Below are 26862 nucleotides of genomic sequence, written 5' to 3' on the forward strand. Positions count from 1 at the left end.
CCGGACGCTGCCCCACAGGCCTCACGGGACATCAGAACGGAGAGGTGTTGGGGGAGCTGCTCCAGGGCACCCCCAACCCTGACCGCTGCCCCCACCCCGTGTCCGTGACAGCGTCACTCACCACAAGGGTGGTTGCCAGCCAGCAGGGGCCTCCGGCCCGCATTGCCACCCAGTCTGCGTGCTTTTTAAAACTCGGCGGCTCTGCCCTCAGAATGATTCTGACAGCGGCAAGCTGGCCCTCCATCTCATTCAGTGTCACCGGGAAAACGTCAAGTTAAGGACCCAGGATTCTAAGACATACAGTTACCACCAAGAAGGAACACTCAGGTCTCAAACTGACCAAAACCAAACTCCAGCCAGCCAGCCCACCCTGAGTGTTCCCTGGCCTCCCTGCCAGGCCCTCTGCCCCTGACCATCAGCCGTGGAGACTCTGGGATCTGGCTCCAGGCCCCCTCCCCACCCCTACCCCGGGCTGCAGACGGACCAGGCTCTGAGGAATGCCCGCAGCCTGGTGTACTAACCGCCCGCAAGGCTAAGTCTCACTGCTGCCCAGCCTTGGTACCAGGGACCCAGGTACCTGTAGGTCTGACCTTGGGCTGGGCAGTCACCCTGTCCCCTACCCCCGGCCACCTGCACCTCTGGGCAGGTCCCTCCCCACCCTCAGCTCCCCAGTTATAGACTTGGCCAGTCTCCTTATATCATTAAGAGGTCAGCACATGTGAAAACCCTTTAGCACAACAGAGCAAATCCTGATGACAGAACCTCAACGTGAGGCCTCGGTCCTATAAAAGGCAGCGACGGAGTACAGACGGTCTTTCTGTAACAGATGATAAAGCAGCACACAATCAATGAATCACTTGCTTTAATTTTAAAAGCATGTTAGCAATTCACATTAGAACAAATCCATTTTATGTTTACAACAAAAGTCTATCGTATATTTAAGACTAACAAGGCTATGCTTTACACCTTGCCATGGCAAATAACCACAAAGAACACAGGAAATGACACTTTGAGACAGAAAAGCAACACCTGAGTTAGAAAAAAACAAAAGACAACTTTGCTGAAAACTGTGAAAAGCCACCAGCTCCTCTGCGCTGACAGCGCAGCCCTCGGCTCCCGGCTCCCAACCAAGAAACGTTCAGGGTCAGCGCGCTTGGGCGGCGTTTTCATGGCAGAATGGTCAGGTTTTACCCTACTGTTCCTGCAGACGTCATACACGGGTGCACTGCTGCTTATTAAACACCATTTCCCGTGAGGTTACATCACCTGACAGGACACGGGTCACTGCCACGCAGCCAGTCTGACTGCTCTGCGCAGCTCTGTGGGAAGCTGGCCCTGAGCAGAGAACGACCCGGGATGGACCCCCGTCAGACTGACTGTCCTCCCCTAAAACGGGGGCGGGGGGGTGATCTGAGTCAGCACACAACACAAGTGGTTCAGGTCTCACGACTGCTGTCGGCCATCCTTGACGTTCAACGTCGTCATCTATTCAGAATACCGTATTTTCAACTAACAAAGACCACTCCAGACACACAATCCCTGATGTGTTCTCACGAATACCAGGAAAGGGAGGAGCAGACGTCAGCCCTGCTTGGTAGGCTGGAAACAGGACAGCGGTGTCGTGTGGACCGAGTCAGTGTGGGAGCCCATGGGGGAGGCGCCAAGCAAGCAAGCACGATCCCAGCAGAACAGCCCTCACGACACACGGAAAAGCAGACCTCACTCAGTGTTGGAGTGAATCAGAGCAGAGAACGAAGTCCCGGCAACACCATCCACAGGTCAATCCACAGGGGTCGCCCACCACCAGAACCACGTGTGGACACATCCGTCAGGCTTATGACACTGGAAGACAAGCGACCCTGGCACATGCACTGTTCACGCCTGGGTCTGGGGACGAGGAACCAGCTGTGAACAGGGCTCCCGGTGCCCGGTGTCCACCTTCCATCCCCATTCTGTGATGTGCACAGCGGGCTGTTCACAGAGAAGCCGGCTAGTCCTCTGAGTGGCTAGAATAAACATGTTCCTCCTCCACACACATCTGGGTCCTTGCCTTCAGAACACTGGTGGGGGCCCATAGAGGGAAGGGATGGAGGGGGCCAGGCGGGGAAGGAGGGTGGGAGCCACAGGAGGGACGCCCAGGGCTGAGGCCCAGTCCCTTAGGACTCTGGGGAAGAGTCTTCACCCGCACAGCCCGTCTGAGGTCTCACACACATTTGTTCTGCGCTCTCCTCACCCTCCTGCGGTCCCTCCCCCAAAGACAAGTATCACCTGTTTATCAGCAAAGACACCAAGGCTGGTGAGACACAGCCGGCAGCAGGGACGAGACGTCAAGCTGCTCACCCACAAATCCAACCCCACCAGAGTACACCAAGTCCCCAGGTCCCATAGACAATCACACTTGGGGAGGTTTTTAAGAGAAAATGGCTTTACAAGGACTCATCTTCCCCTCAGCAAATGCAAGGCCGAGCCCAGGTGAGGGTGTCCTGGGGCTGCACCACACGTCCCGGACCAGTGGGCGTGGGGGGAAGGGTGTCCACGTGCCTCCAGGCCCAGGGGCGGCGCATGGGATGACAGTGGGCTCCGGTGACAACGAGCATAGGGTGACAGCAGGCCTAAGCAGACTGCAGGTGGAGTCTGCACAGGTAGGGGGCCCTGAAGGAGCCCAGGTAGAGGTGCCCGTTGTGTTCATGCACCTCACTCACATAGGTGACCACCTGTCCTTCAGGGTCGTGCAGGCTCCTCCGGAATGCTCCGCTATCACTGAGCTCCAGGACAAGGCTATACCGCGGCACAAATTTCATCACCGTCTCTTGGCTGAATAGCTGCAAAAGAAGCACAGAGCAGAGAGAGTATGGCAGGACAGGTGTAGTCCCTGCAGCCCAGACAACAGGCCCACCTGGAGACCCGCAGCCAGGCATCCAGTCCTGTCACCTGCTGGGCGCATCCCACCTGCCCTGCCCTCCGCTGAACCACCTCCCCACCTGCTCCCCTCCACACAGGAGTGCGAGTGCCTTTTTAAAATATTGGTCCCAAAACATTTAGTCAAAAAATGGCTTGTGGGGCTGAGCAGGCTAGGTGTGTACAAGGGTTGCCCAGACCAGGGAGTCAGTCTGAGTAGGGAGCATCCACCCTGGAGGAGAGGCCATGGCTCCAAGCAGGGGAGACGGTGTTCTGCAGTGGGGCGGCCGGCACAGGCTGTGGGCCCCCAAGGGGACGGCAGGCCCCTGCACATGGCTGGGAGGGAGAAGCGGGGAGGAGTGAGAAGGGCTGGCCCTGGGGACAAAGGCTACAAATGTGGACACCTGGGGAATCTGGTCAAACAGACATAAGGGAGCATGGGACCCAGGGTTCTCACCCTTAGAGAAAGGAAGTACCAACATGGATGGTAAGAAGACAGGCATAGATCCTGTGGTGTTGGACCAGAAATACCAATCTTACTTAGAGTTTTCAGTTTAAAGGAACAAAGATATATGAATGTAGGTACGAAGGTCTGTCCATGAACACGTGTGCACATACAGACTCAGGAACCACCGCCTGGCACCTTGCAGGACTTTAGGTTACAAACAGTTCAGTACCAGTAACTAAGGACATGGGCAGGATCCCACGGAGGGCAAGACAAGGCTCCGAGGAGGCAGGAGGAAGGGGCACCTAAACCACTCGAGGAAGAGCCAAAGGCTGCGGGTCCGGGGGAGAGCAAGAGCGACAGGCAGGACAGAGGCCCAACAGATCATGATGGTGAGGGTGACAATTCCAGATGAGGAAACTAGGAGGGAAAGAGTCAGAGGGCTCAAAGATGTAAATTTACATTTTAAGCCAAAGGATAAGTTTAAAGAAGTCACTGAAAATATCAGGTATCATAAGCAGAACTAGAATTTTTAGAGCTTTCACAAGGGTCAAAAAAACCCACAATGAGATGCAGTTTCATTTTGTTTCTTGAAATCCCAGTTTTCGTGTTTACCTTAAAAATCACTTTTTTAAGATAAGGCCTCTCGGATAAGAAATCCAACATAGAGAAGCCGGGATTGGCCCGGATGGCCGCCATGCTGACCCAGTACCCTCCGGAGCTGCTGGCTCGGATGTTGTCTGGGAAGCCAGGCAAATTCTCCACAAACACATCAGCCCCTCCCTTCATCAGGCCAGAGACGTAAAACCTGAAAAAGTCAACCAAGCAGGCAATGAACAGCAGCCCCCCAAACAAAAAATTGAAGCCAAACACCAATGCATCCATCACCAATGAAGGCACGTGATGCAAGGGCCTGCTGCAAAGGCCTCAGAGCCATGGGTCCAGCGAGAAGCAGGGGCGGGAACCAGGCCGGGCCAGGACCGCAGTCAGCGTTCCATCGAGACTCTCCCTAGCCCGTGATGGTCAAGGCTGAGGAAGAGAAAGGGAAGACAACTCGCTCCTCACAAACAACAGGCGTCTGCCGCGTCCCAGGCTCTGCAGCCGGCCTCTCACCTCGGTCCAGCCCCACCCCTCACCCCGGCCCTGCCCCGCCCCTAATCCCAGCCTGGCCAGCTCACGCACCTCCTGATCCTCACCATGGCCAACTCCGCCACCAGGACAAAGTCCTCTGCAGGAGACAGTTGCACCCCACTGGGGAACCGCAAGTGGTCCAGCAAAACCTTCACCTCCTTGGTTTGGGTGTCGTACTCCAGCAGGCTGCGGGCGCCAACACAGAGGGTCACATGGGGGCATCTGGGAGCCTTGCTGGGCTGGAACCCTTGGCCAGGGCCTCTGCAGGGGCACTTGGCCTCCACTGGAGCGGCAGGGCCCCCATCCTCCACTCAGACCAGTTCCAGGCTGGCCCTACAGGGCCCCCCAGGCACCCACCTCCAGACAAGGCTACAGTCAGTTCTCTCACTGACCTGGGCGCTAGCTCACACCAGGGTGGGTCACCATGGCTCAGCCTCACAGGAGTTGAGGTTCCCCCCACCAAGTGCCAGACCACTCCCCACACCCTCAGATGACCTGGCTGTTCTTAGCTTCATTTCTCCAAAGAGAAGTGAGAACATCTCACTGCCCTGTTGTGTCCACCACCTATTTCCAGGAGACATTAAGATCCTCCCTTAAAAGCTGAGCAGATGCTCAAAAACACCCACCAACTCCTGAGCGTGATATACTCTCTGACGTCATCCTGCCCATCTACAGCCTCCCTGGGCAGAAGATTCAGGAGCACACTCACCGCCCATCATCCGTCCCCTCCATTAACAGGAGCAGATAATCTCGTCTTTGCCATTTGCTGCTAGAATCTGTAAAGTAAATCTTCCTCCCATCCCGAGTTACTGTAAGATCGTTCAAGAAGGACATTTTCCTCCCCTCAATGGGGGTCTCGGAGGATAGCAGCAGTTTTACTTCACCTGCGAGAACAGGAAGGAAGAAAAGGAAAAGACGGGAAGAAAGAAAAAAGAAAGGGGGGAGACTTGCTTTCATTATAAGAACATGTAGCTCAATAGTTTCGAAATATTAATCAACCTAACTTATTTAAAAGGAAAAACTAAGGGAGCTTCTCCACTCCCTATCTCAGAAGATGCAGTACTTCTCACAGTGTTTCCCTCCTTTCTATTCAGTGATGAAATTTTTAGAACAACCCCACTAAAGGCAGAATCTTCCCTTTGGACAAGGAACTCCTTCCCCAAGGTCAACTGACTTAAAAATCTGTCAAGAGTCTTGGGTTAATGAGGCAATTTTCTATTTGAGAGAAATACACAATGCTCCCCTCACCTGCTTTTAAATGCGAAAAGGAGAAGTAGTAGTAAGTCTTTTCAGACTGTAGCACACTCATGGAGTGCTCAGTTCTCTTTACGTCTAACCCCATTTAAACCGCCACAACGATCCCACAAGGCAGGCCCTCCTGTCAGCCCTACTCTGTGGTGAAGCAAGTGGGCTCAGAGGCTGGAGGTAACTGGCACATGCCAGCACCCAGCAGAGTGGGGACCACCCAGGGGCCCTGTGCACCACCCACAATGACAACTCCTCCCTCCACATGACCCTCCCCATTAAGCACACACAGCACTGGTCCACAGGACACCATGACCAGTCAGGGGAGGGAAACAGCAGAAGGAGCTGGAGGAAGGAAAAGTAAAATGACAAAAGATGAAGGGGAAGGAAAAAGAGAAGACTGAGAAGCAGAAAACAAATAGGGAGCCCAGATGGATACACAGAAAAGTGAAGATAGGAAGAGGAGCCTCACACCCTCGGAATGAGACCTTCTGGGACCCAGCGGTCAGGGGAGAGGGAGGTATGAACCTGAGGCAGGCTCGAGTGAGGAGCCACACGATGTGAATACTGGTGCTCTCTGCAGGTAAGACCTTCAGTACCATTTGGTACGTAAGAAAAATACCAGGGTCTCCGGTAGGCTGTACTGAACAAGTTCTACTAAACCCATTTATAAATAAATGCACACATTGTTTAAAAGATCAGCAATCATCACAGAAGGAAGCAAGTTACTGGCACGTACGTTTCCAGGGATTTACTTCAAACAGCCCTTTGTACGCATCAACCACAAAAAGGGTCCCGTTGGGCCCGGCCCGGATGCCTAGGGGTCTCCCACAAGCAGGCTCATCATCTCGGGTTTCTAAGGAAACAGACAGGAGTCAGTGGCTGGCCCCAGATTCTGCCTGTGGCCCATCAGTGTCCAATCACCTCATCTATCCCGCCCTAAACCTGCATCGTGCTGCAGAGAACAAAACTGACCATGGCATCAGAGATTGACACAGCCCCCACCGTGTTCCAGGCCCTGAGAGCTTAGGTCAACTGTCCAGTCTATCCAGAGAGCCCACCAGAGAGTCAGGATGTGGACACATGCACAGCAACTAGCACTCAAGAATCACACTCACATCAGCGTTTGGAGACTCAGTCAGTACAAGCATAGGCCCCACCCCCTGATGCCCCAGCAACCACAGGCCCCTCCCCAGATCCCCCAGCAGGCACAGGCCCCACCCCTGGATCTCCCAGCAGACCCAGGCCCCACCCCCGGATCCCCCAGCAGCCACAGGCCCCTCCCCACATCCCCCAGCAGACACAGGCCCCCCCTCCCCCCCCCCGGATCCCCCAGCACTCCAGGAGTGGGGTTGAAGCCCCACAGCTGGACCTGAATGCTGTGCCACTCATCATAAAGGAAAAGCTACCATATTACTCCTTAGATCCATTCTCCTGCTTTACTACCTATATTCTTTTTAAACCTGTGGCAGAGCATATTTAGTGCTGGGCACTCATTGCAGGGCACTTATCACAGGGTGCTTACTGCAGGGTACTTACTAATGAGTGCTTATTGCAGGGTGCTAACTACTGAATGCTTACTACTCAGTGCTTATTGCAGGGTGCTTACTACAGAGTGCTTACTACTCAGTGCTTATTAATGAATGCTTATTGCAGGGTGCTTACTACTCAGTGCTTATTGCAGGGTGTTTACCAGAGTGCTTATTGCAGGGTGCTTACTACAGAGTGCTTATTGCAGAGGGCTTACTGCAGGACACTCATTGCAGAGGCACTTAACATGCGTGCTTACATTAGGATGCTTACCACAGGATGCTTACTGCAGAGGCACTTATGGCCACAATACGGAGTGGGAAAAGTGGGTTAAATACTCATATGCAGAGTATGATCCCATCACTTACAACCATGTGTGGGTGTGAGTCCATGAACAGAAAGAGATCTGAAAAGTTATTCATTACATTGTTAACAAGTTACACCTGAGAAGACTCTAGGTGATTTTTTACTTTCTTCTTTGTGCTGTTCACATTTTACTATAGAAATGCATCATTTTTACAAAAACATTCTAGCTCCTAACAAAAGGATAGTAGGTCTGTGCTACCAGTGCTTCAACAATGAATTTCTAAAACCTGAGGGACCTAAGGGTAATTCACTCTGGATGAAGGGCTGAGGTCCATGCTAGGCTACTGTGAGAATGCACTTCGGCACCTGAGGAACAAAGCCTTAGCGCCTCCCACAGCAGCTCTGGAGTGCGTGCTGAGGTGAGGGGTGTGAGGGGCCTACAGAGAAAGTATGACCACAGGGGGGCCTCAGCTGGGCAGCGGGGCTCTCCTCTTCCAAAGACCTGACTTCCAGGAAACACAGCTCCTCTCAGCACCTTCCTTGGATGCCTGGAAGAGACACGAAGGCGGTCACCAAAACTTACTGCACGGGCCTGAGCCAAATCGAGCAATGGTCTCTACTTCACCATTTTCAAGTTTTACAACTCGGCCATCTGCTGTACCCGTGAACATCACATCTGTTCAAAGACAGGAAAGAGTAAGGGTGTTACTGGGTTAGCCTAAGAACTATGCTCTCACCACCACCTACAACAGAGGTGGTCAGTCCATGCTTTGTCTCCAGAGAGGAAACGGCAGTCTTGAAAATGAAAGCAAGTGGTGTCTGGGGCCAAAGCCTTAACATGTGCAGCAATAACACCATAGAGGCCTTGGAACCAGCATGCACGTGACCCTGAGGCTGGAGCAAGGGCACAGCAGACACCACAGATAAAAACAGGGTTTTCTACCCTCAAAGAAGCGGGAACCCTCAGGCTGGTGCTCAGCGCTTGGGTCTGTTCACATCTGCCTCATGGCAGTGTCTAATTGCTGAAGGTGACTATCCAACCAAAGGGAAACAACTGCTGGGAAGGCCCCTGGGTGTAAATTCAAGTGCTCGCTTCAGCAGCACATATACTAGAACCAGAACCACGCAGAACTTGCAATGATGTGCAAATTCATGAAATGCTCCGTATTTTTAAACGTAAATATTGCAAACTCTAGGGGAGTCACTAAAAAAAGTATTTAAAATAAGTATAACTGATAGGCAAAGAATGGACAGAAAAGAGAATCATATAAGATGCTCAACTGAAACTACTAAACTCCCAAAGTGGATGAGAAAATAAGGAAGAAAAAACATAAGCAATGAATAGAAAACAGTAACAAACATGGGAGAGAGTAACCCAACAACAGCTGACCCTTGAACAACTGGGGTTTAGGGGGTGTCGACCCTCTGCACAGTCAAACATCTGTGGATAACTTTAAGGTCAGCCCTCACATCCTCAAGGTCCTGAATCTGTGAGGTTCTGCATTGCAAGATTCCACACCCACAGATTTAAGCAACTATGCTGCAGAATGTGTTCAATGGAAAAAAATCCATGTTTAAGTGAACCTGAGAGCTATTCAAGGGTCAACTGTATATCAATTATCATTTTAAACGCTAATGGTACAAAAAACCTCATTAAAAGATGGAGATTGTCAGAGTGTATTAGAAAATAAGACGCAATGAAATGCAGTCTGTAAGAAGCTCTCTTTAAATATTCAGACACAGAGATGAAAAATGAAGGGTTAAAGAAAAATATACCACACTAACACTAATTAAAAGAAAGCTGCAGGGCTAGGAACATAATCAGGGATAAAGATCATCAGTTAACAACAAAGGTCAACTGTAGAGAGGACACAACAGTCCTTAACATGTATGCACCTGATAATAATTGTCAAAATACATGAGGCAAAACTGATACAACTGCAAGGAAACACAGGAATCCATGATTAGAGGAGGAGACCTCAGCATCCCTCCCTCAGAAATAGAAAGACCCTGATGGGCAACAAGATCCAACTGCACAGCACAGTCAGAAAACAGGAAGCTATCTGCAATGTCGTGGGGTAAACCATAATGAAAAATAAAAGAGAAAAGAATGTACATATATGTATAACTGAGTCACTTTAATGTGTAGCGGAAATTAACACAACACTGTAAATCAACTATACATCAAAAAAATAAATAAATAGACAGATTCTGCCAACAAAAAATCAACCCTAACTGAAGCCCATTCGCCTATAGCCGGTGCTCCACCAAAGAAGCCACCACAATGAGAAGCCCCTGCACTGCAACAAACAGTAGCCCCCACTTGCCACAACTAGAGAAAGCCCGCGCAAAGAAAACTCAGTACAGACAAAAACAATAAATAAATAAGAAAATCATAAAAACAGTTGAACTCAACAGCACCACTGATTAACTGGATATAATTGACACCCTTCAACACATCATCCAACAAACAGCAAAATATATATTTTTCTTGAGTTCACATGAAACATTTACCAAGGCAGACCACATTTTGGGCCATAATATATGCCTTAATAAGTTTAAAAGAACAGAAATGATACAATTCTCACACCAACATGAAATTAAACTAAAAATCACTAAAAAAAGAGAGCTGAAAATCCCAAAATACTTGGAGATTAAACACCACACACTTCTAAATAACACATAGGTCAAAGAAGAAATCTCAAGAGGAATTACAAAACATTCTGAACTAAGGTAATATGAAAACACAACCTATCAAAAATTTCCTGGAGGCAGAGAAAATAGTGCTTAGAAAGAAAATTACAGCATCAAAGACACATATTAGAAAAGAAAAAGACCTAAAATCAGTCATCTAAGCTTCCATCTTTGGAAACTAGAAAAAGAAGAGCAAAGGAAACCCAAGGTAAGCAGAGGAAAGAATAAAAATTAGAGCAGATATCAATGAAATTGAAATAGGAAATCAATAAAGAAAAATCAACAAAAACAAAAGTTGGTTCTTTGAAAAAATCAATAAAATAAATACTCCTTTAGCTAGGCTAACAAAGACAGAAATTACCAATATCAGAAGCAAAAGACCCCATGGGCATTAAGAGGATACTAAAGAAGCACTAGGAACTAAGTCCTCAAATCTGATAATGTAGATGAAACAGTTCGATTCCTTGAAAGACACAACCTGCCAAGACTCACACAAGAGACAATTTGAATAGGCCTATATCTATTGAAGATATTAATCAATAGTTAATAACCTTCCAAAACAGCAGCAGGCTGAGATGGGTTCACTGAACAAAACATTTAGGAAGGAAAAAATGGTACCAACTTTCTATAATATCTTCCAGAAAACAGAAGAAGAATACTTCTTAACTCATTCCATGAAGCCAGCAACACTTTAATACCAAACCAGATAAAAGTCATTTCAAGAAAACTACACACCAATACCTCTCAAGTACAAAGATGTGAAAATTCTCAATAAAATATGAGCAAATCAAATCCAAAATGTATAAAAGGAATAATACACCCCAACCAAATGGGATTTATCCCAAGTATGTAAGGCTAGTGTAGCATCTGAAAATCAGTTAAGTAACCCATAGTATCAACAGACTAAAGAAAATTACATGAACGTATCAACAGATGCAGAAAAAGTACTGACAAAAATCCAACACCCATTTCATGATAAAAACTTTTAGCAAATTAGGAACAGAGGAGAACTTCCTCAACTTGATAAAGAATATCTACCAAAAAACCTACAGTTACCATCATACTTAATGGTGAAAACTAGAAGCTTTCTCACTAAAATCAGGAACAAAGCAAGGCTGTCCCCTTTCATCACTTCTTTACAACTCTGGGCTGAATGTTCTAGTTAATGCAGTAAGACCAGAAAAGGGTATAAAAGGTATAAATAAAACTATCTTCATTTGTAGATGACATGACTGTCTATGTAGAAAATCCCAAAGAATCAACAACATTAAGTTCTGAAAACTAATAAGCAATTATAGGAAGGTTGCAGGATACAAAGATAATATACTAAAGTCAATCAGTTTCCTATATACCAACAATGAACAAGTGAAATCTGAAATTAAAATCAGAGCATCAGAAGGTGTTTCACTACCTTCCAAAAAGAATGAAATATTTAGGTCTAAATATAATGAAATATACACAAGATCTAGATGAGAAAAACCATGAAATTCAGATAACAGAAATCAAAGAACTTAATAAAGGGAGAGAGAGTCCATGTTCATGGATTAAAAGTACAACATTGTCAAGAGGTCAGTTCTTCTCAACCTGAGCTCTAGATTCAGAGCGATTCCAGCAGCTATTTTGTAGATAATCTACAAAATTATCCTAAAGCTTACACGAAGCAGCAGAAGATCCAGAAGAGCCAACACAATTCTGAAAAAGAATAAAGTTGGAGGACGGACACTACTTGACTTCAAGACTTACTATAGGGACTTCCCTGATGGTACAGTGGTTAAGACTTCACCTTCCAATGCAGGGGACATGGGTCTGGTCCCTGTTCAGGGATGCCTCTCGGCCAAAAAAAAAATAAAAGCAGCAATATTCAATAAAGACTTAAAAAAAAAAAAGCTTACTATAAAGCTACAATAACGAAGCCAATGTGGTAACAGCAAAAGAACAGAAAAATAAATCAATGGAACAGAATACAGAGCCCAGCAGTAGACCCAAAACTCATCTCTAACAAAAGAGCAAAGGCAACACAATGAGGTATAGATGGTCTCTTCAACAAATCTTGCTGGAACAACTAGACATCCACATGCAAAAAGAGGAACCTAGACACAGACCCTACACCCTTCACAAAAATTAACTCAAAATGGATTTCAGACCTAAGCATAAAACTACAAAACTCCTAGAAGATAAAAAAGGAAAAAACTTAGTTGACTTTGTGTGTGGTGATGACATTTTAAATACAACACCAAATATATGATCCATAAAAGAAAGAAGTGATAAGCTGGGCTTCATTAAAACTTAAAAATCTCTCTGAGAAAGACACTGTCTAGATAATGGGAAGACAAGCCCAGACTGGAAGAAAATATCTGCAAACAATGCATCTGAAAAAGGACTTGCATCCAAAATATACAAAAAGTTCTTTAAACTCAACAATAAGAAAATGAACAATCCAATTTTAAAAATATCCCAAAGACTTAAGACACTTCACCACAGAAGATCTACTATGGTGGAAAACAAACACATGAAAAAATATTCCACATCATCAGGGAACTGCAAATTAAAACAGCAATGAGATACCACTTCACACCTATTAAAATGGCCAAAATCTGGAACACTGACAGCACCAAACACCGGGGATTTATCCGGAGCTACAAGAGGTCCCACTCATGACTGGGGGGAGTGCAAAACGGTACAGCCACTTCTGAAGACAGTTTGGCAACTTATAAAACTAAACAAGGTGAATGGAAAAATGAACTATGATATATCCAGGCAATGGAATATTATTCATTAATAAAAAGGAATGAGCTACAAAACTGTAAAAAGACTTGTGAATGTGAAAGTTGCTCAGTCGTGTCTGACTCTTTGCAACCCCCATGTACTGTAGCCTACCAGGCTCCTCTGTCCGTGGAGATTCTCCAGGCAAGAACACTGGAGTAGTAGACTTCCCTTCTCCAGGGATCTTCCCAACCCAGGTCTCCCACATTGCAACCAGATTCTTTACCGTCTGAGCCACCAGGGAAGCCCAAGAATACTGGAGTAAGTAGAACCTTAAAATGCATAACAGTAAGTGAAAGAAGTCAATCTGAAAAGACTACCTGATATATGATTCTAACTCTAAAACATTTGGGAAAGGCAAACTATGGAAACAAGAAACACATCAGTGGTTGCCAGAGGCTTGGGGACAGAGTGGGATGAAGAGGCTGAACACAGCAGATTTCAGGGGGCAGTAAAAATTCTCTGTATGATAATCTAACGATGGATACATGTCATTAAACATTTGTCCAAACCCATAGAATGTACACACCAAGAGTAAACCCTAACGTAAACTATGGACTCCGGTGATGATGATGTGACAATGAGGAGTTGTCAACTGTACTCTCAATAAATGTACCATCTTGGGGGAGATATTAATAATAAGGCAAGTAGGGGGTAGGGGATATATGGTAAATCTCTTTATCTTCCCCTCCATGTTGCTGTGACTTCAAATTGCTCTAAAAAGTAAAGTCTAAATGATGTTCATCGGTGACTCCTCTCCTGGCACCTCCTGAGGTGAGTAGCTCCCTCCACTGTCAGCAGCAGTGGGTCCAGGTGCCCTCAAGCATTTCACACCTGCAGGGGATAACCAGGAATGTCACCAAAAGACAAGCAGTTCCCTTAAGAGAGGAAAGGAGGTGTGATGACAGAGCAAGATAAGGCATCAGGCCCAGCGAAAAAGACAAGAAAAGCATTCTCTGGGAGATTTGGGCAGGGGGGATCACTGGGACTCCTTAAAGTTCTAATCTTAAACATTAATACTAGATTTCTTAACCAAAAATACAAAATTTGTGAAATTAATAAACATCAATGTCTTTTTAAGAGAAATATGAAGTTCTATCACAAAGTGCCCATCTCTCTTGAGCAATTCTAACTCTGCCGGACAAAAAGTAACAACCAACTACAGAAATACCTCAGGCTGGCCAAACAGCAGGGCTCAGAAAGGCAGGCTGGTTGACAGCTTCGGAGGTGGAGGCGCGGGCCTGACAGGCCTTCAGAAGGAAACAGAAGCATGGGCAGCCACCCATGACTGTTCCACCACGCTCTGACGTGATGGCCAGTGAGTTGAGGTAACAAGTTGCAGGAAATCCTCACGCCTCAATCCTTGCCAACCTTTTCACTAACCGTATCTTTTGACTCCTAAGCTTAATTCTGGTTCTAACAGACAGGAAACGCCTGTTCCAGGTTGTTACAGACTCAAGAATTAGAACCAGATCCTCTTCTAGTCTGGAGGTTCGGGCAAGTCTGAAGCAGATGGTTACCCTAAAATGTCCCCACCAAGGTGATCGTTAAAAAAAGTGGAAACACTGAGAACGGTTCCTGTTCTTGTCAAAAATGAAATCTACACAAAGACAACCTATGCTACATCAAGTAACATCTATCCAACTGTGACCAATGAACTAAACACCAATGTTCACATTTTTCCTTTCTCCTTTCATTTTAAAGGATCCAACAGTTTGAGCAGAATAAAGCTTGTCAGACAGGAACTCAAAATCACCCAGCACTAAAACAGCCTGAAACTCAGAGAGGCAAGAGGCTCCCTCGGAGCATCTGCTAGACAAACAGGCACAATCACAGCCAAGAAGGCTGCCCAGGACTCCCCTGGGCACTGTCCCCACAGGACCCCGCTCAGGCGGCAGACAGTGCCAAGTCCCAGGGGTCTACTTACCCCCAATATTTGCTATGGACTCTGGCCCAACAAGCTGATTTTCAAATAGCCTTTCCGCCTGTTGTAACTTCGTATTTGGCTGCAGCACACCAAGGAAGAGAGGGGGTTCTTTGAAGCTGTAAAATAATGCAATTATAGGCATTTGTCTATAAAAATATATGAAGAAAGTATTTACTGAAGACCTGCAAGGACCTACATGTATAACTCCCCGTTCTTTGACAAAGGGCACACATTTCAATAATATCTTTAGTTGCCAGAAGCACTAGTTAAAAGAGAAAACCTCCCAGGATATCAGGAAAGGTCATAGCACAGAAGAAAACTGAAGGTGTAAATGTGGCTGACGTAAGAACACTCTCCTGCCACCCAAGGCCCAGGGCGCCAGGCCTCCCCAACCCATCCAACCTGCTTCACCCTCCAGTTCACAAAGCTCGGCATTTATTTTCTCACTAGCTGCCCAGCCATCCAGGCCCAACCAAGACGGAGACAGCGGAGTGGACATTTCACAGGGACAGCCTTGCGTCCTGATCCATGGAGAGGACAGAAGACAGCTGGACCTGGGGCCACTCCCAACCCCCGACCGGGCTCACACAGAAGTGCCTGGGAGCTTTCCCGTCTCCTCCATCCACAGGCAAACACACTGTTTCTCCAAGCAGTCAGCAACCCAGGGCCAGGCCACCATCTTCCCTCCCTGCTTCCTCCCTTGTCCCCTCCAAGTCTGCTTGCGACCCAGCAGCCCACCTGTGCTCTGAAACACAGATCAATGGCATCCATCCTTCAATACCTGCAAACGGGGCCCTCTCCCTGGAGCCAAGGTCTCCCACGAGCTCCTCACCCAACAGTCCGGCCACAGCCTCCCGTCTCCTCCCCTCGTTCTGCTCTCCCAGCGGGTCCTCAAGGGCCCTGGGCATCTCCCATTTTAAACCCGCTGCCTCCTCCCATCACCTCCTCAGTGAAGTCTGCTCTGACCACGCAATGTACACTCAGCGCTGCCCCCAGAAGCCCAGACCCCACACCACTCGACTGACTCCGCTCCTCTGTCAGCTGCCTGTGCCCCCGAGCACACACGAGGTCTGGGACTTGCTGGGTTCTCACTGCTGTATTCTGAACGCGCGGCCCCTAGGAGGTTCCCAGAGAGGGGGCGGGGGAGGGGAGTTCTCCCACCCCTCACCGGGCCGAGAGTAGAAGAACCAACTGGAGGGGGTGGGGGGTGGCGGTCTGGGAGCTCTCCATCCCCACCCGCTCCAGACAAAGCTCTTCACTTGCTGCCGCCCCTAATCAGGGCTCAGCACAACTCCCCTGGAACTAAACCTCCCCCTCCACACTTGGCCCTGTCTCACAAATACAGCTTCCTCTTCAAAAGCACACTCGTGGTTCAAATAAGAGCTTTGTTTCCAAAGGGGGAGAGTAGGACTGGGGCCTGCAACACACCTGGGTTCAAGCTCTGTGCGGGAAGGTCACACCTCCGGAGGGGCAGGGACGTGTGCAGACAGACGACAGACAAACACACGGAGCAGGGAGTCCAAGCCTCCCCGCCACCCCCGTGGGCGCTGCCAGATTCCCTGCACGCAGGAAGACCCCGAAGGGCTGCAGCGTCAATCTAGTCAGGGTGGTGCGCTGTCCCTGCCCCCAAGGGGAGACGAGAAAACACAGGAGAAAATGCAGCAGCTCGACGGAAAGGCCTGGGCGCTCCGCTGGGCACAGAGGCACCAGGGACAGCAGCCCAGGCACTCGGGTTAACTCATTAACTGTTACCTCCTGCTCGCTCTTGCTGACTCTCCGAACTCAGTCACCGCCTATGCTGTTTCCAGTTTCGTCCTGTTTCTCCCCATGGTTCTATCTATCCGATTTGGATCATTCTTTAATCTTTCTTCTGAAATCAAACTGATAAAAATGTCCCCACCAGCTGTGAGTGTGTCTCACGAGCATGGGGCGAGGACACGGCCGGTGGCCTCAACTCAGCAGCAGTCACTGTGGCCTCCACCCCCAACTCTGGGGAAGGACTGGGTTTCCATCCAGAAAGACACAGAAACATGAGTTTTCACGAAAAGACAGGACTGTTTCTGTCATGTTTAAAACATATTTCAGTTTCAGTAAAATTTAACATAAAAGACACAGTAGTGTTGTAAAGAAGAGATTTTGTACCTATGATTTTAAAAATAACAGGGGAAAAAAAAACCCAACAGGGACAGTAACTCTTGTAGCAGCTGAAAACTATCACCGTTAACTGTCAACAGGGTGCATTTTATTAACAGGGTGAAACTGTAAAACTCGAAGATAATAGAAAGCAACAACAAAGTGCTACCAGTGGTAAGAGATGTGAGGGGCAAACAGAAACACAAAATAATAAAACTCAGGAAAGGCCCATGAGAGACCTGCAGGGGAAGGAGCAGGATGGTGGCCCATGCCCCCGACCCTCAGGCAGGGAGACAGCCTGGGCTCCTCACAGATGCTCAGGAAACCCACGGAGCCCCCCTCTGACCCCAACTCTCTGGCTCCACAGGTGGACGCTCCGCTGTGGTGAGGAAGGAATATCCACCAAGCAGATATTCCTGAGCCCACATCATCCACGCCTGATGACACCGCTGTGCTTCCACCTCTGGGAACACACGTGTCCCAACAGACGCTGGGCAACACCCTCCAGGAATCAGGAAGTTCCGGGTGTTGTGTCCACCAGCCCCAGATCTTCCTAACAAGGAAAAATGAAGGCTGCTGTGCACAGCAAGGTCTGGCCAAGCCTGGCGGCCTCCCCGGGACTCTACTCGCTAAAAGGCTGCCACCATCTGCATAACCCGCCACCCGGGGGGGGGGGGGGGGTCTCCCGCGGTCCCGGGCCCTCCAGGTCTGTCTATCCTGATTTCCTGAGTCTCCTGAAGCCCACCGGCTTGGAGACTGCACCACTCGTCCCAGGCGGTGTGTCTGCCCCTGTCCTTGCTCTTTCTGCTCTGATCAGTTTCACAGAAACCCTTTTTGCTGTTGTTAGCAGTACTTTTCCCCAAACCTCAATTCATTCCCGCTCTCATTGTCTGCCAGTCTTCTGCCTTCATTCTGGCTTCGGGGGCCCACACCCCCATAGCGGGAGCCAGTCATTCCCCAACTCTGAGCCCAGGAGAGATCCATCAGCCACGCCGGTTTCTATGGGTTTCTCTTCACCAGGCGCATCTACTCCACTGACGGGCTCGTTCTGCACAACCTCAAAACCTTCCCTACCTGGCTCTTCTCCAGGCTGCCAGGACGTCACACTACCTTTCCCCTGAATTTCTTCACCACTCTTAGCAAAATTAACAACCTCTACTGAGATGAAAGATCTTGGGTCCCCTTAGAAGCCGTATGCCCACCTGCTCCCCACCACCTCACTCTCCAGCCCAGGTTTCAACCCCCAGCTTTGGACACAAATCTCACTTCCACATGGCGCACTGGATTAGCAGAAAGGCCCACGCAGTCTGCATTTGAGGCCGGCTTAGCCACCTCCTTCTACAGAGTGAGGGGGGTTGGCAGGAGGGAAACCTTCAGAGGACGCCCAACACTCTGCCCACTATGAAGCCTCAACTCTCACTCACAAAACAACACATCATTCAGTTATACCTGTTAGCTTCCCTCTATACTCAGATGGGGTTCTTATCTGAACTTTTCAACTTTACATGGACTCACAGCAAACTTCAGGCAGCTTCACCACCATGAGTGGCTCTGAGGGGAAACCAGACTGCACAGCCCTTGACGTCATGAACAAGCACATCAAGAGAAGCCTGGCTCTGCATGACTGTAACTACAAATGTGAATACCTTCACGAGACCTGAGGTGCACACTAGTTTTTCGAGTTATAACGGACTGCGTTACCTACATATCCCCACTGATGAATGGTAATTTAGAAAAAATAAAAGAGTAATTATTATATAAAGTTTATTAAAAATCAACTACTCATAAATCCTTACTTCAGGAAACATAGTTTTGACTGCCAAATAAATAGCATTTATCGATAATTTTTAAAAAATCAGCTACTTAAAAAATTTAAACACGGCAACTTGAACTTAATCTTTGTTTGTGTGTGCTCTTGACACTTTAAATGAATTCAGGTTAATCACCTCTAATACTTAAGCTTCTCTTGCTTGGGATTTTTCTAGTTTTTAATTTTGGTTTGCACAGTCTTGTTTTTGAAAGAGTAGCATGCCTAACGCTGGGCATATGTTGTGTAACACCTGATTCAACACGGGGCACAGGCACTAAAGAGCTCACGCTCTCCACTGCTTGGCACAACCCACCCTGCGCAGCAGGTCACCTCACTAGCCAGGAAGCTCACAGCCCGATTTGGTCGAGCAGAGCCACCCACCCTGCCCAAGCTGTGCGGCTACTCACCTGAGAGATTCCGGGTCTATAGGCGAGTCCAGCAGCACCAGGGCACCGAGTAGGGGGATGGTGAGGAAGGCTGCCAGCATGAGGAAGGTGGCTCGGAACACTCTGCCGCTGAAGGAGCTGCCAGAGACAAAGCACACGAAGGCACCTGCGGGGCTCAGACCAACTGGCCACGCCCTCAGTCCTCCGGGCGGGGGCAGCCTTCCCACCCGGCCTGCCCCTTTCGAGGCCACCACCTCCGTGGCAGTGACTAAAGGTCAGCACTGTTTGCTAGGATGGCAATCATGCCTTGTTCTTTTTTTAATCTTGCGGGGTGTGGAACACTCAACAGTTACCTCCCAGGTAGTCTGATGAGCAGTATCCTGGATCCTCCGGCAGATGCTAAAAGCCGGCAAACCCAAAGAACCAATGGGCCCAAAGTGACGGAGCTGTGAGTGAAGCTGTGGGAAGGAGCCGCCCTCATCCACCGGGAAGACGGCGGCCCTCAGTCACCACCTCTGGCCATCGAGGCTCAGAGCAGCAAGGATAAGAGACACATTCACAAAGGAAATGGAGGCAGAACATCTTGAAGGTCCAAACCCAACCATTACCAGACACTGAGAACCTACAAAGCCACACCTCCAGACCATCTCTTCAAAAGCCACGGGAGACCTGACAGCGGCCTGGGACCTCAAGCAGAGTGTGTGGACAAGTGACCACTGGGGGCTGAAACACCCTTCAACAACCCTCACAAACAACCTCACTCACTCGAGGGCCAGGCAGCACGTGAAGCCTCCTGCTAAGAAAGAAACTGCCACGATCACTATTTGCCTGCATCAGGATATTCAGATTCACTAAACACCTGAAGTCAAGAGTAACTTAGAGCAAATTAAAATCCTGAGCTCCTAAAGTGGAAAAACTTTTTCTATCTAAAAAAGCTGACTTGAAAAAAGTTAGGACTCACACCTGACAAACTAAGGGCAATGTTTCATTTGATTTTTGACAAGATGGTTTCAATGTAGAATGCAGAAATTTGGGGGCTGGGGGTGGGCAGTCCGATGCCAGGACAGGACCGAGGGTCACGTCTGACCCCAAGCCTGAGGTCACCACTAACAACACCGCCTGCCGAGGACAGGAGGAGATGCCTGGACCCAGGGCCCAGAGTCAGGTTTCAAACATGCTGCACAAGCTAACCGTGTCTGCTCTCCTGGGGGATTTTGGGGTGGCCCCTGAAAGCATGCACTCAGCACCGTGTGTCCCGCTTCATCCCAGAAGCAGCCCATGGCAGCACTTCCTGTCATGCCTTCCACTGCTCAACAACACAAAAGTTTTCTGCTCAACAACACAAAAGTTTTCCGCTCATCTACTAACAGACACTTGTTGGGAGGGGAGATGGGAAAGGGTTACTTAATGGCAACAAGGAGTTTCGTAGGATAAGAACAAGTTTTGAAACCAGAAAAGAGTGGTGGTTGCCCAACAGTAAACCATCACTGAACGTGTGCACTCTACGGAGGTTCCTTTTACGTTATGGACCCCACCTCAAAAAGACGTTAACGGTGACGAGAATGTTCTTCACTTAGACTGTGGTGATCTGTCACTTTAGCAAATCTCTCTAAATAACCTAAAAATCCCTGAATTGGACATTCTAAACCGATGACTGATAATATGCAAGTTACAAAGATGTCCACAAAGTAAAAGTCAGTGACCGCCCGTCCAGAGGCTGGGACATGCGGCACTCAGCACTTCCTTCGGTGCCCGGTCTGTCAGTGTGATGACCACAGCTGGTGACTGCACAGGCAGAGGGTGTCTGCCAGGGCTTTGGGCAGGAATGATGTGGTGCTGTGGTTCCTTTGAAAGTAGAGTCCCAAAGAGCGGGCCACATGGCACTGCACAAACCGCCCCTCAGAGCCCACGAGGAAGGACGGGTGTCTTGCCAAGGGGGCTGATGCAATCAGCCCACCCCCACCCTGAATAGAGTTGCAGCCCCTGGGGGAAGCTGTCTTGTGCAAACTCACCAACGAAAGTGGTGACACTGGCCAAAGTGTCCCTTTCCCTTTTCCTTGCCAAACACATTTCCACATAAAACAGATCCTTCCTGTCTAACTTGGACTCTATGCCAACTCTCCTTTTCTATGTGGTAGTGTATATTTTAAAATCTTAATTTAGGAATGTGATTCGGAGATTGTTGAAGCGTGCCTGAAGACCTGGTTGCCCCTTCCTAAAACAGGGAAAACAAGAAGTCCAGCCTGGATAGAAAGTGACTGCTTGCAGCTAGAAAGGCGGCCAGAACTCCGGCAAAGCCTTGTGTCCACACAGTGCAACCTGACGGGCAGGTTCAAGCCCCAGTTGTTCCTGATGTGCGGCTGGACACCGCCAACCTGATCCAACCCCTCTCCAGAGAAAGAAGTCCATCAGCACCCTAGCTGACCGCCAGCCAGTTCCTACTGGAAAGCTCCATACAGGGTCTAGTTTTAGAACCAGCAGCTCAGCCCCACAGTTTACTTCCTCACTGCAGGCTGAGATTCTATCTCTGCAGGGCCATCAAACTCCAACTTTATATATCCAGTAACTTGACAAATGGCCCAAACACGGAAATTTTTAGCCATTCAGAGCCCGCCTGCTTTACGTGTTCAGTGAAACGTCCCCAGACAGTGGCTCGGTTCAGGTCAGTCACTCAGTCATGTCTGACTCTTTGTGACCCCATGGACTGCAGCATGTCAGGCCTCCCTGTCCATCACCAACTCCCGGGATTTACTCAAAGTCATGACCATTGAGTCGGTGATGCCATCCATCTATCTCATCCTCTGTCGTCCCCTTCTCCTCCTGCCTTCAATCTTTCCCAGCATCAGGGTCTTATCAAATGAGTCAGTTCTTCACATCAGGTGGCCAAAGTAGTGTAGTTTCAGCTTCAGCATCAGTCCTTCCAATGAATATTCAGGACTGATCTCCTTTAGGATGGACTGGTTGGATCTCCTTGCAGTCCAAGGACTCTCAAGTCTTCTCCAACTCCACAGTTCAAAAGCACCAATTCTTCGACACTCAGCTTTCTTTATGGTCCAACTCTCACATCCATACATGACTACTGGAAAAATCATAGCCTTGACTAAACGAACCTTTGTTGACAAAGTAATGTCTCTGCTTTTTAATATGCTGTCTAGATTGGTCACAACTTTTCTTCCAAGAAGCAAGCGTCTTTTAATTTCATGGCTGCAGTTACCATCTGCAGTGATTTTGGAGCTCAAGAAAATAAAGTCTGTCACTGTTTCCCCATCTATTTGCCATGAAGTGATGGGACTAGATGCCATGATCTTAATTTTCTGAATGTTGAGTTTTAAGCCAACTTCTTCACTCTCCTCTTTCACTTTCACCAAGAGGCTCTTTAGTGCTTCCTCGCTTTCTGCCGTAAGGGTGATGCCATCTGCATATCTGAGGTTATTGATGTTTCTCCTAGGAATCTTGATTCCAGTTTGCGCTTCATCCAGACAGTGGCTACCCTTCAATAAAACAGAGCCTCACCACTTCCAATGAATATTCATTGGAAAGACTGATGCTTTAGCTGAAGCTCCAATACTTTGGCCACCTGATGGAAAGAACTGACTCCTTGGGAAAGACCCTGATGCTGGGAAAGATTGAAGGCAGAAGGAGAAGGGGACAACAGAGGATGATCACCAGCTCGATGCACATGAGTCTGAACAAGCTCTGGGAGTCAGTGATGGATAGGGAAACCTGGCGTGTCTACAGTCCATGGGGTAGCAAAAAGTCGGATACGACTGAGTGACTGAACTGAACTGAACTCCACTCCTACCCCAACTCCTGCCCTTGGAGCTCTCTGACCCTCACCTTGACCCAGAAGCCCCTCTTGTCCCCTCCCCTATGAGACTCCGCCACATGCAAACCTGTCAGTGTCACCAACAAAGCTCAGGTGGCTGCTGTCACCTCACAGCCACATCACTTTCCTTCATCAGCCGAGGAAACACAGGATTCAAGGAGCTCCGGGCACAGGTGAGAGCCATGTGAGCCTGGGCACTGAGTCTGTAACTGGTGGGTGCACAGGTCCTGGAGGTAAGGTCACAGAGCTCCTGACCCAGGCTCTGAGAGCACGATTATTGTAGCCCAAGGTTCATTAACTTTTTTGGCAGGCCCATCTCACTTCTGGCTCCTGTGAACTCAGAGTCAACTACAGTTCTGCGTCTGCTCTGTAACTGCCCGACCACACTCTGCACTGTGCTCCACTGCAAAGTCATGTCTGACTCTATGAACCTGAGGGACTATAGCCCGCCAGGCCCCTCTATCCACAGGATTCTCCAGGCAAGAATACTGGAGTGGGTTGCCATTTCCTCCTCCGGGGAATCTTCCCAACACAAAGGCTTGAACCTGCATCACCTGCCTGCGTCTCCTGCACTAGCCAGCGGATTCTTCACCACTTGAGTCACATGGGAAGCTGTGCACAACTGCACTACGTCCACTCATCTGAAGGACCTCCGTTTATCCAAACCATCTTCACCAACACAGTGCTGCACAGGCCCATCCGGCTCTCTTCAGCCTGTGCTGACACACCCCAGAAGGCCAGGCCCTCCCTCCCAGGTGCCACCCGGGAGGTCAGCTTGTTTGCCCCAACCCCTACACCTGCACCCTCAGATCCACGCCTGGGAAGCACAGGATCTGACAACTACCAACGGCTCGGTCACAACTTACCAAATCCTGTTAAATGGGATTTAATGGGGCAAAATGTGGCGACAGGTGTCCTCTAATGGCTTCTGCACACAAGACATCAAGGCCTCGAGGCACAGACTGAAGTCTTGACCCACACGCTCCATGAGATCAACACAGACCGGTGATTTCAGGCCCAAATCCACGAGAGACCGGAGCCCACCTGGAACCCGAGACACACACACAATGGCCCAGTCCTTTCAGCTGGCCACGCCCTGCATTGGTTCACTTTCCACAGTCCTTTAAGCCAGGGCTCCGAGACTGCAGGCATTAAACAAGCACTTAAACAAGTGCTTACACCAAATTGAAAACATGGTAAAAGAGCAATCTGAAAACACACACCCAGGGGAAGGGCTGAGAAAACTCTGGAATCCTGGCTCCCCACAACCTCAAGAATTACGACAGCCCCAGCTGTCTCTCCCCACTGTCTCCCTTACACTTCAGTCTTAAAAATGAAAATGGACCTACGAGAGATTTTTAAATAGTTTGAAACTCTTTGGAAGCTTATTGAAAAAAAAAGCTTGTAACTTTTCAACTCTTCACTCCGAAACAAGTATACATGGACATTAAACAGTTGTTCTCTCCTCTCAAACAGAACTGTGTTCGAAAAGGGAAGGAATCCTTTCTGGGTTACAATCACTCTGTCAATAAACTTCTTAAACATGTGGGGAAACTGATGCCAAATGACAATCATTAGAAACCTGCACTGGGGGCTTCCCTGGTGGTCCAGTGGTGGTTAACACTCCGCAATTCCACTTTAGGGGGCACGGGTTCAACCCCTGGTCAGGGAACTAAGATCCTGCATGCCACACCAAAAAAGATTACTGTTCAGATACAGACACTCAACAACTTTGAAATAAAACATCTCCAAAACCTAGTTTTAAAAATACACTTCTCATTGTCCAGTGCTCGCTTCGGCAGCACATATACTAAAAATACACTTCTCATTGTCCAGAAGCCAATTCTGTCTTTCATTTGTTTTAATGTCTCTTGAGACTCTATTCCTCTGTAACTCTACAAAAACCATGTCACTCACAAAGACTTCAATGACCTCACCAGCAAAACAGAGCTAATGCCACCACTCATGCCAGAAGCCAGGAGACTGGGCAAGGTATCATTCAGTGTCCCATTCACTAAAATCTATTGTCCTGCTTCTGTAAACTGAAGCAAATTTCCTGCTTTTGTAAATTTTCCCTTCTTTACTCTGTTCAACACATCTATCATCACATTTCTATTTCCTTCAGATTCCTTTCCTTTACTCATTATACACAATACTTTCTTGTCTTAGAGTGAACCCTCAAATTTTAAGGTAATCAAGATGACAATCAGATGAACTACTAGAAACCACTACAAAAGAAATGAAAACTAGAAAACTGCATGATAAAAATAAGAAAAAGCTAAAGAATTACAATATACACACAGGAAGAAAGGTGGGTGACAGGAAACAGACTGTTACAAAGACCCAGAAGAGGATCAAAGAGAAGGGGAAACACAAGAAAGCCAAGAAAATGTCTTGAATCAACAGACAGCAAAAGGCACCCAGGGGAAGACTAGCAACAGGTGAGGACTTTGGAACACAAAGTAACCTTGCCATTAAGGAAATACCAGAGAAACTGAAAAACAATTAACTTAACTCTGCCCCCTGCCCTGGGGCCTACAGGGCCCAGCTGAGAGTTGGGCCCATCCAACTAGTGCCCTTGGGTGCTCTATGCCCTGTGCCTCATAGCAGACCCGGGCCAGGTGCCCCCTGGTCTCCTGGGCACAAGTGTGTGGCAACGCCAGTGGGCACGGTTGCTAGTCCCAGCCTGTCTGCTCTGAAGGCTCCTAGGTCATCACCAGATGATCTCACAACATCCACAGTCAAAAGGGTGACTGACCTGTTGTGGTCTGTCCAGGTCAGCACTGAAAGTCCCACACCCTAGAGTCCAGAGGAAACCAGAATGGCCAGTCACCCCACAAAGAGGAGTGTATTCCTGGCCTTTCCACTGGTCCCGGGACTCTTGCTAGTGAAAAATCTTCTCTGAGAATCAGAGATTTTTAGAAGCCAAACACTCCTTCCTTTCATTATCATCAGGGAATATATTCAGTGTCTGAGCAAAAACTGTGCTGCATTCAGTATGTACCACACCCAATGGCACGGCAAAAAATATCCCAGTATTACCATCAACATATTAGTCAATCAGTTCCAAACTCTGAACTTGGGTCTATATGGGGCCTCTTGGTTACTAAAAACCCAAAATTATGCCACATGGGGCACAAAGTTAAGAGGAGAATTTTAAGAACTTTAAAGGATTATACCTCAGTTTCTAGCTAACAAAGCAAAGTATATTTACACTCGGGAAGGTTAGAAGAAAAGAAGTTGGGAGAAGATCTGATATTCCCTTTATCAGGCACCAACATCGCTGGTGCCCTATGCATGTCTGTCCCTGCCGGGAAAACGTGCAAGGCCGAACCCTCACAGAAATTGCCCAACGACATCCCTTCTGCTTCCCGCTCTTTCCGAAAAGGGCAGGTGAGGAAGCGGCTCCGTGCACGCCCCTGCGGCAAAGTGAGGCACAGCTGAAGCCGGGGGGCTCTGGGGACAGGCAATGACGCAGCGGCGGGGCCGAAGGGCCGCAGGTGCACCCCGCGACGAGAGTCCGCTTCCACCCGTGAAGCGAGGCTGCCGAGGACTAAATGAGGCGCCAGCTGCTGTCGCCGCCTTGGGGGCACGGCCCGGCTCCAGGCCCGGCCTACCTGCCGCCTTTGGCGTCCTGCGTCAGGTTTTCGTCCGTGACCACCTGCGGCCGCAGGGGCCTGCGCTGCCTTAGCCCGTCAGCCTCGGTCATGGTTCTGAAGCGCCGATCAGCTCCCCGCGCGGACCACCTCCAGCCCCGCGCGCGGAAGT

The 26862-nt window shown here is 48.7% G+C and overlaps 1 protein-coding gene across 2 annotated transcripts; it reads right to left on the minus strand.

The window, feature by feature from the left end:
• Window positions 1–844: 844 nt before the first annotated feature.
• APMAP (adipocyte plasma membrane associated protein) lies at window positions 845–26862 on the minus strand. Of its 2 annotated transcripts, XM_065921355.1 has the most exons (9): window positions 26712–26862; window positions 19290–19406; window positions 14940–15055; window positions 8139–8231; window positions 6459–6575; window positions 5184–5358; window positions 4526–4660; window positions 3959–4151; window positions 845–2822 (listed from the first exon to the last, which is right to left on the minus strand). In XM_065921355.1, exons 1-9 carry the CDS (start codon window positions 26801–26803, stop codon window positions 2613–2615), a joined length of 1248 nt encoding a protein of 415 aa, XP_065777427.1. In that variant the 5' UTR covers window positions 26804–26862; the 3' UTR covers window positions 845–2612. The 2 variants fall into 2 exon arrangements, with proteins under 2 accessions (XP_065777427.1, XP_065777428.1); XM_065921356.1 differs by lacking the exons at window positions 6459–6575; window positions 8139–8231.

The sequence above is a fragment of the Muntiacus reevesi genome, chromosome 2 (genome assembly GCF_963930625.1).
Source record: "Muntiacus reevesi chromosome 2, mMunRee1.1, whole genome shotgun sequence".
NCBI classification, from domain to species: Eukaryota; Metazoa; Chordata; class Mammalia; order Artiodactyla; family Cervidae; genus Muntiacus; species Muntiacus reevesi.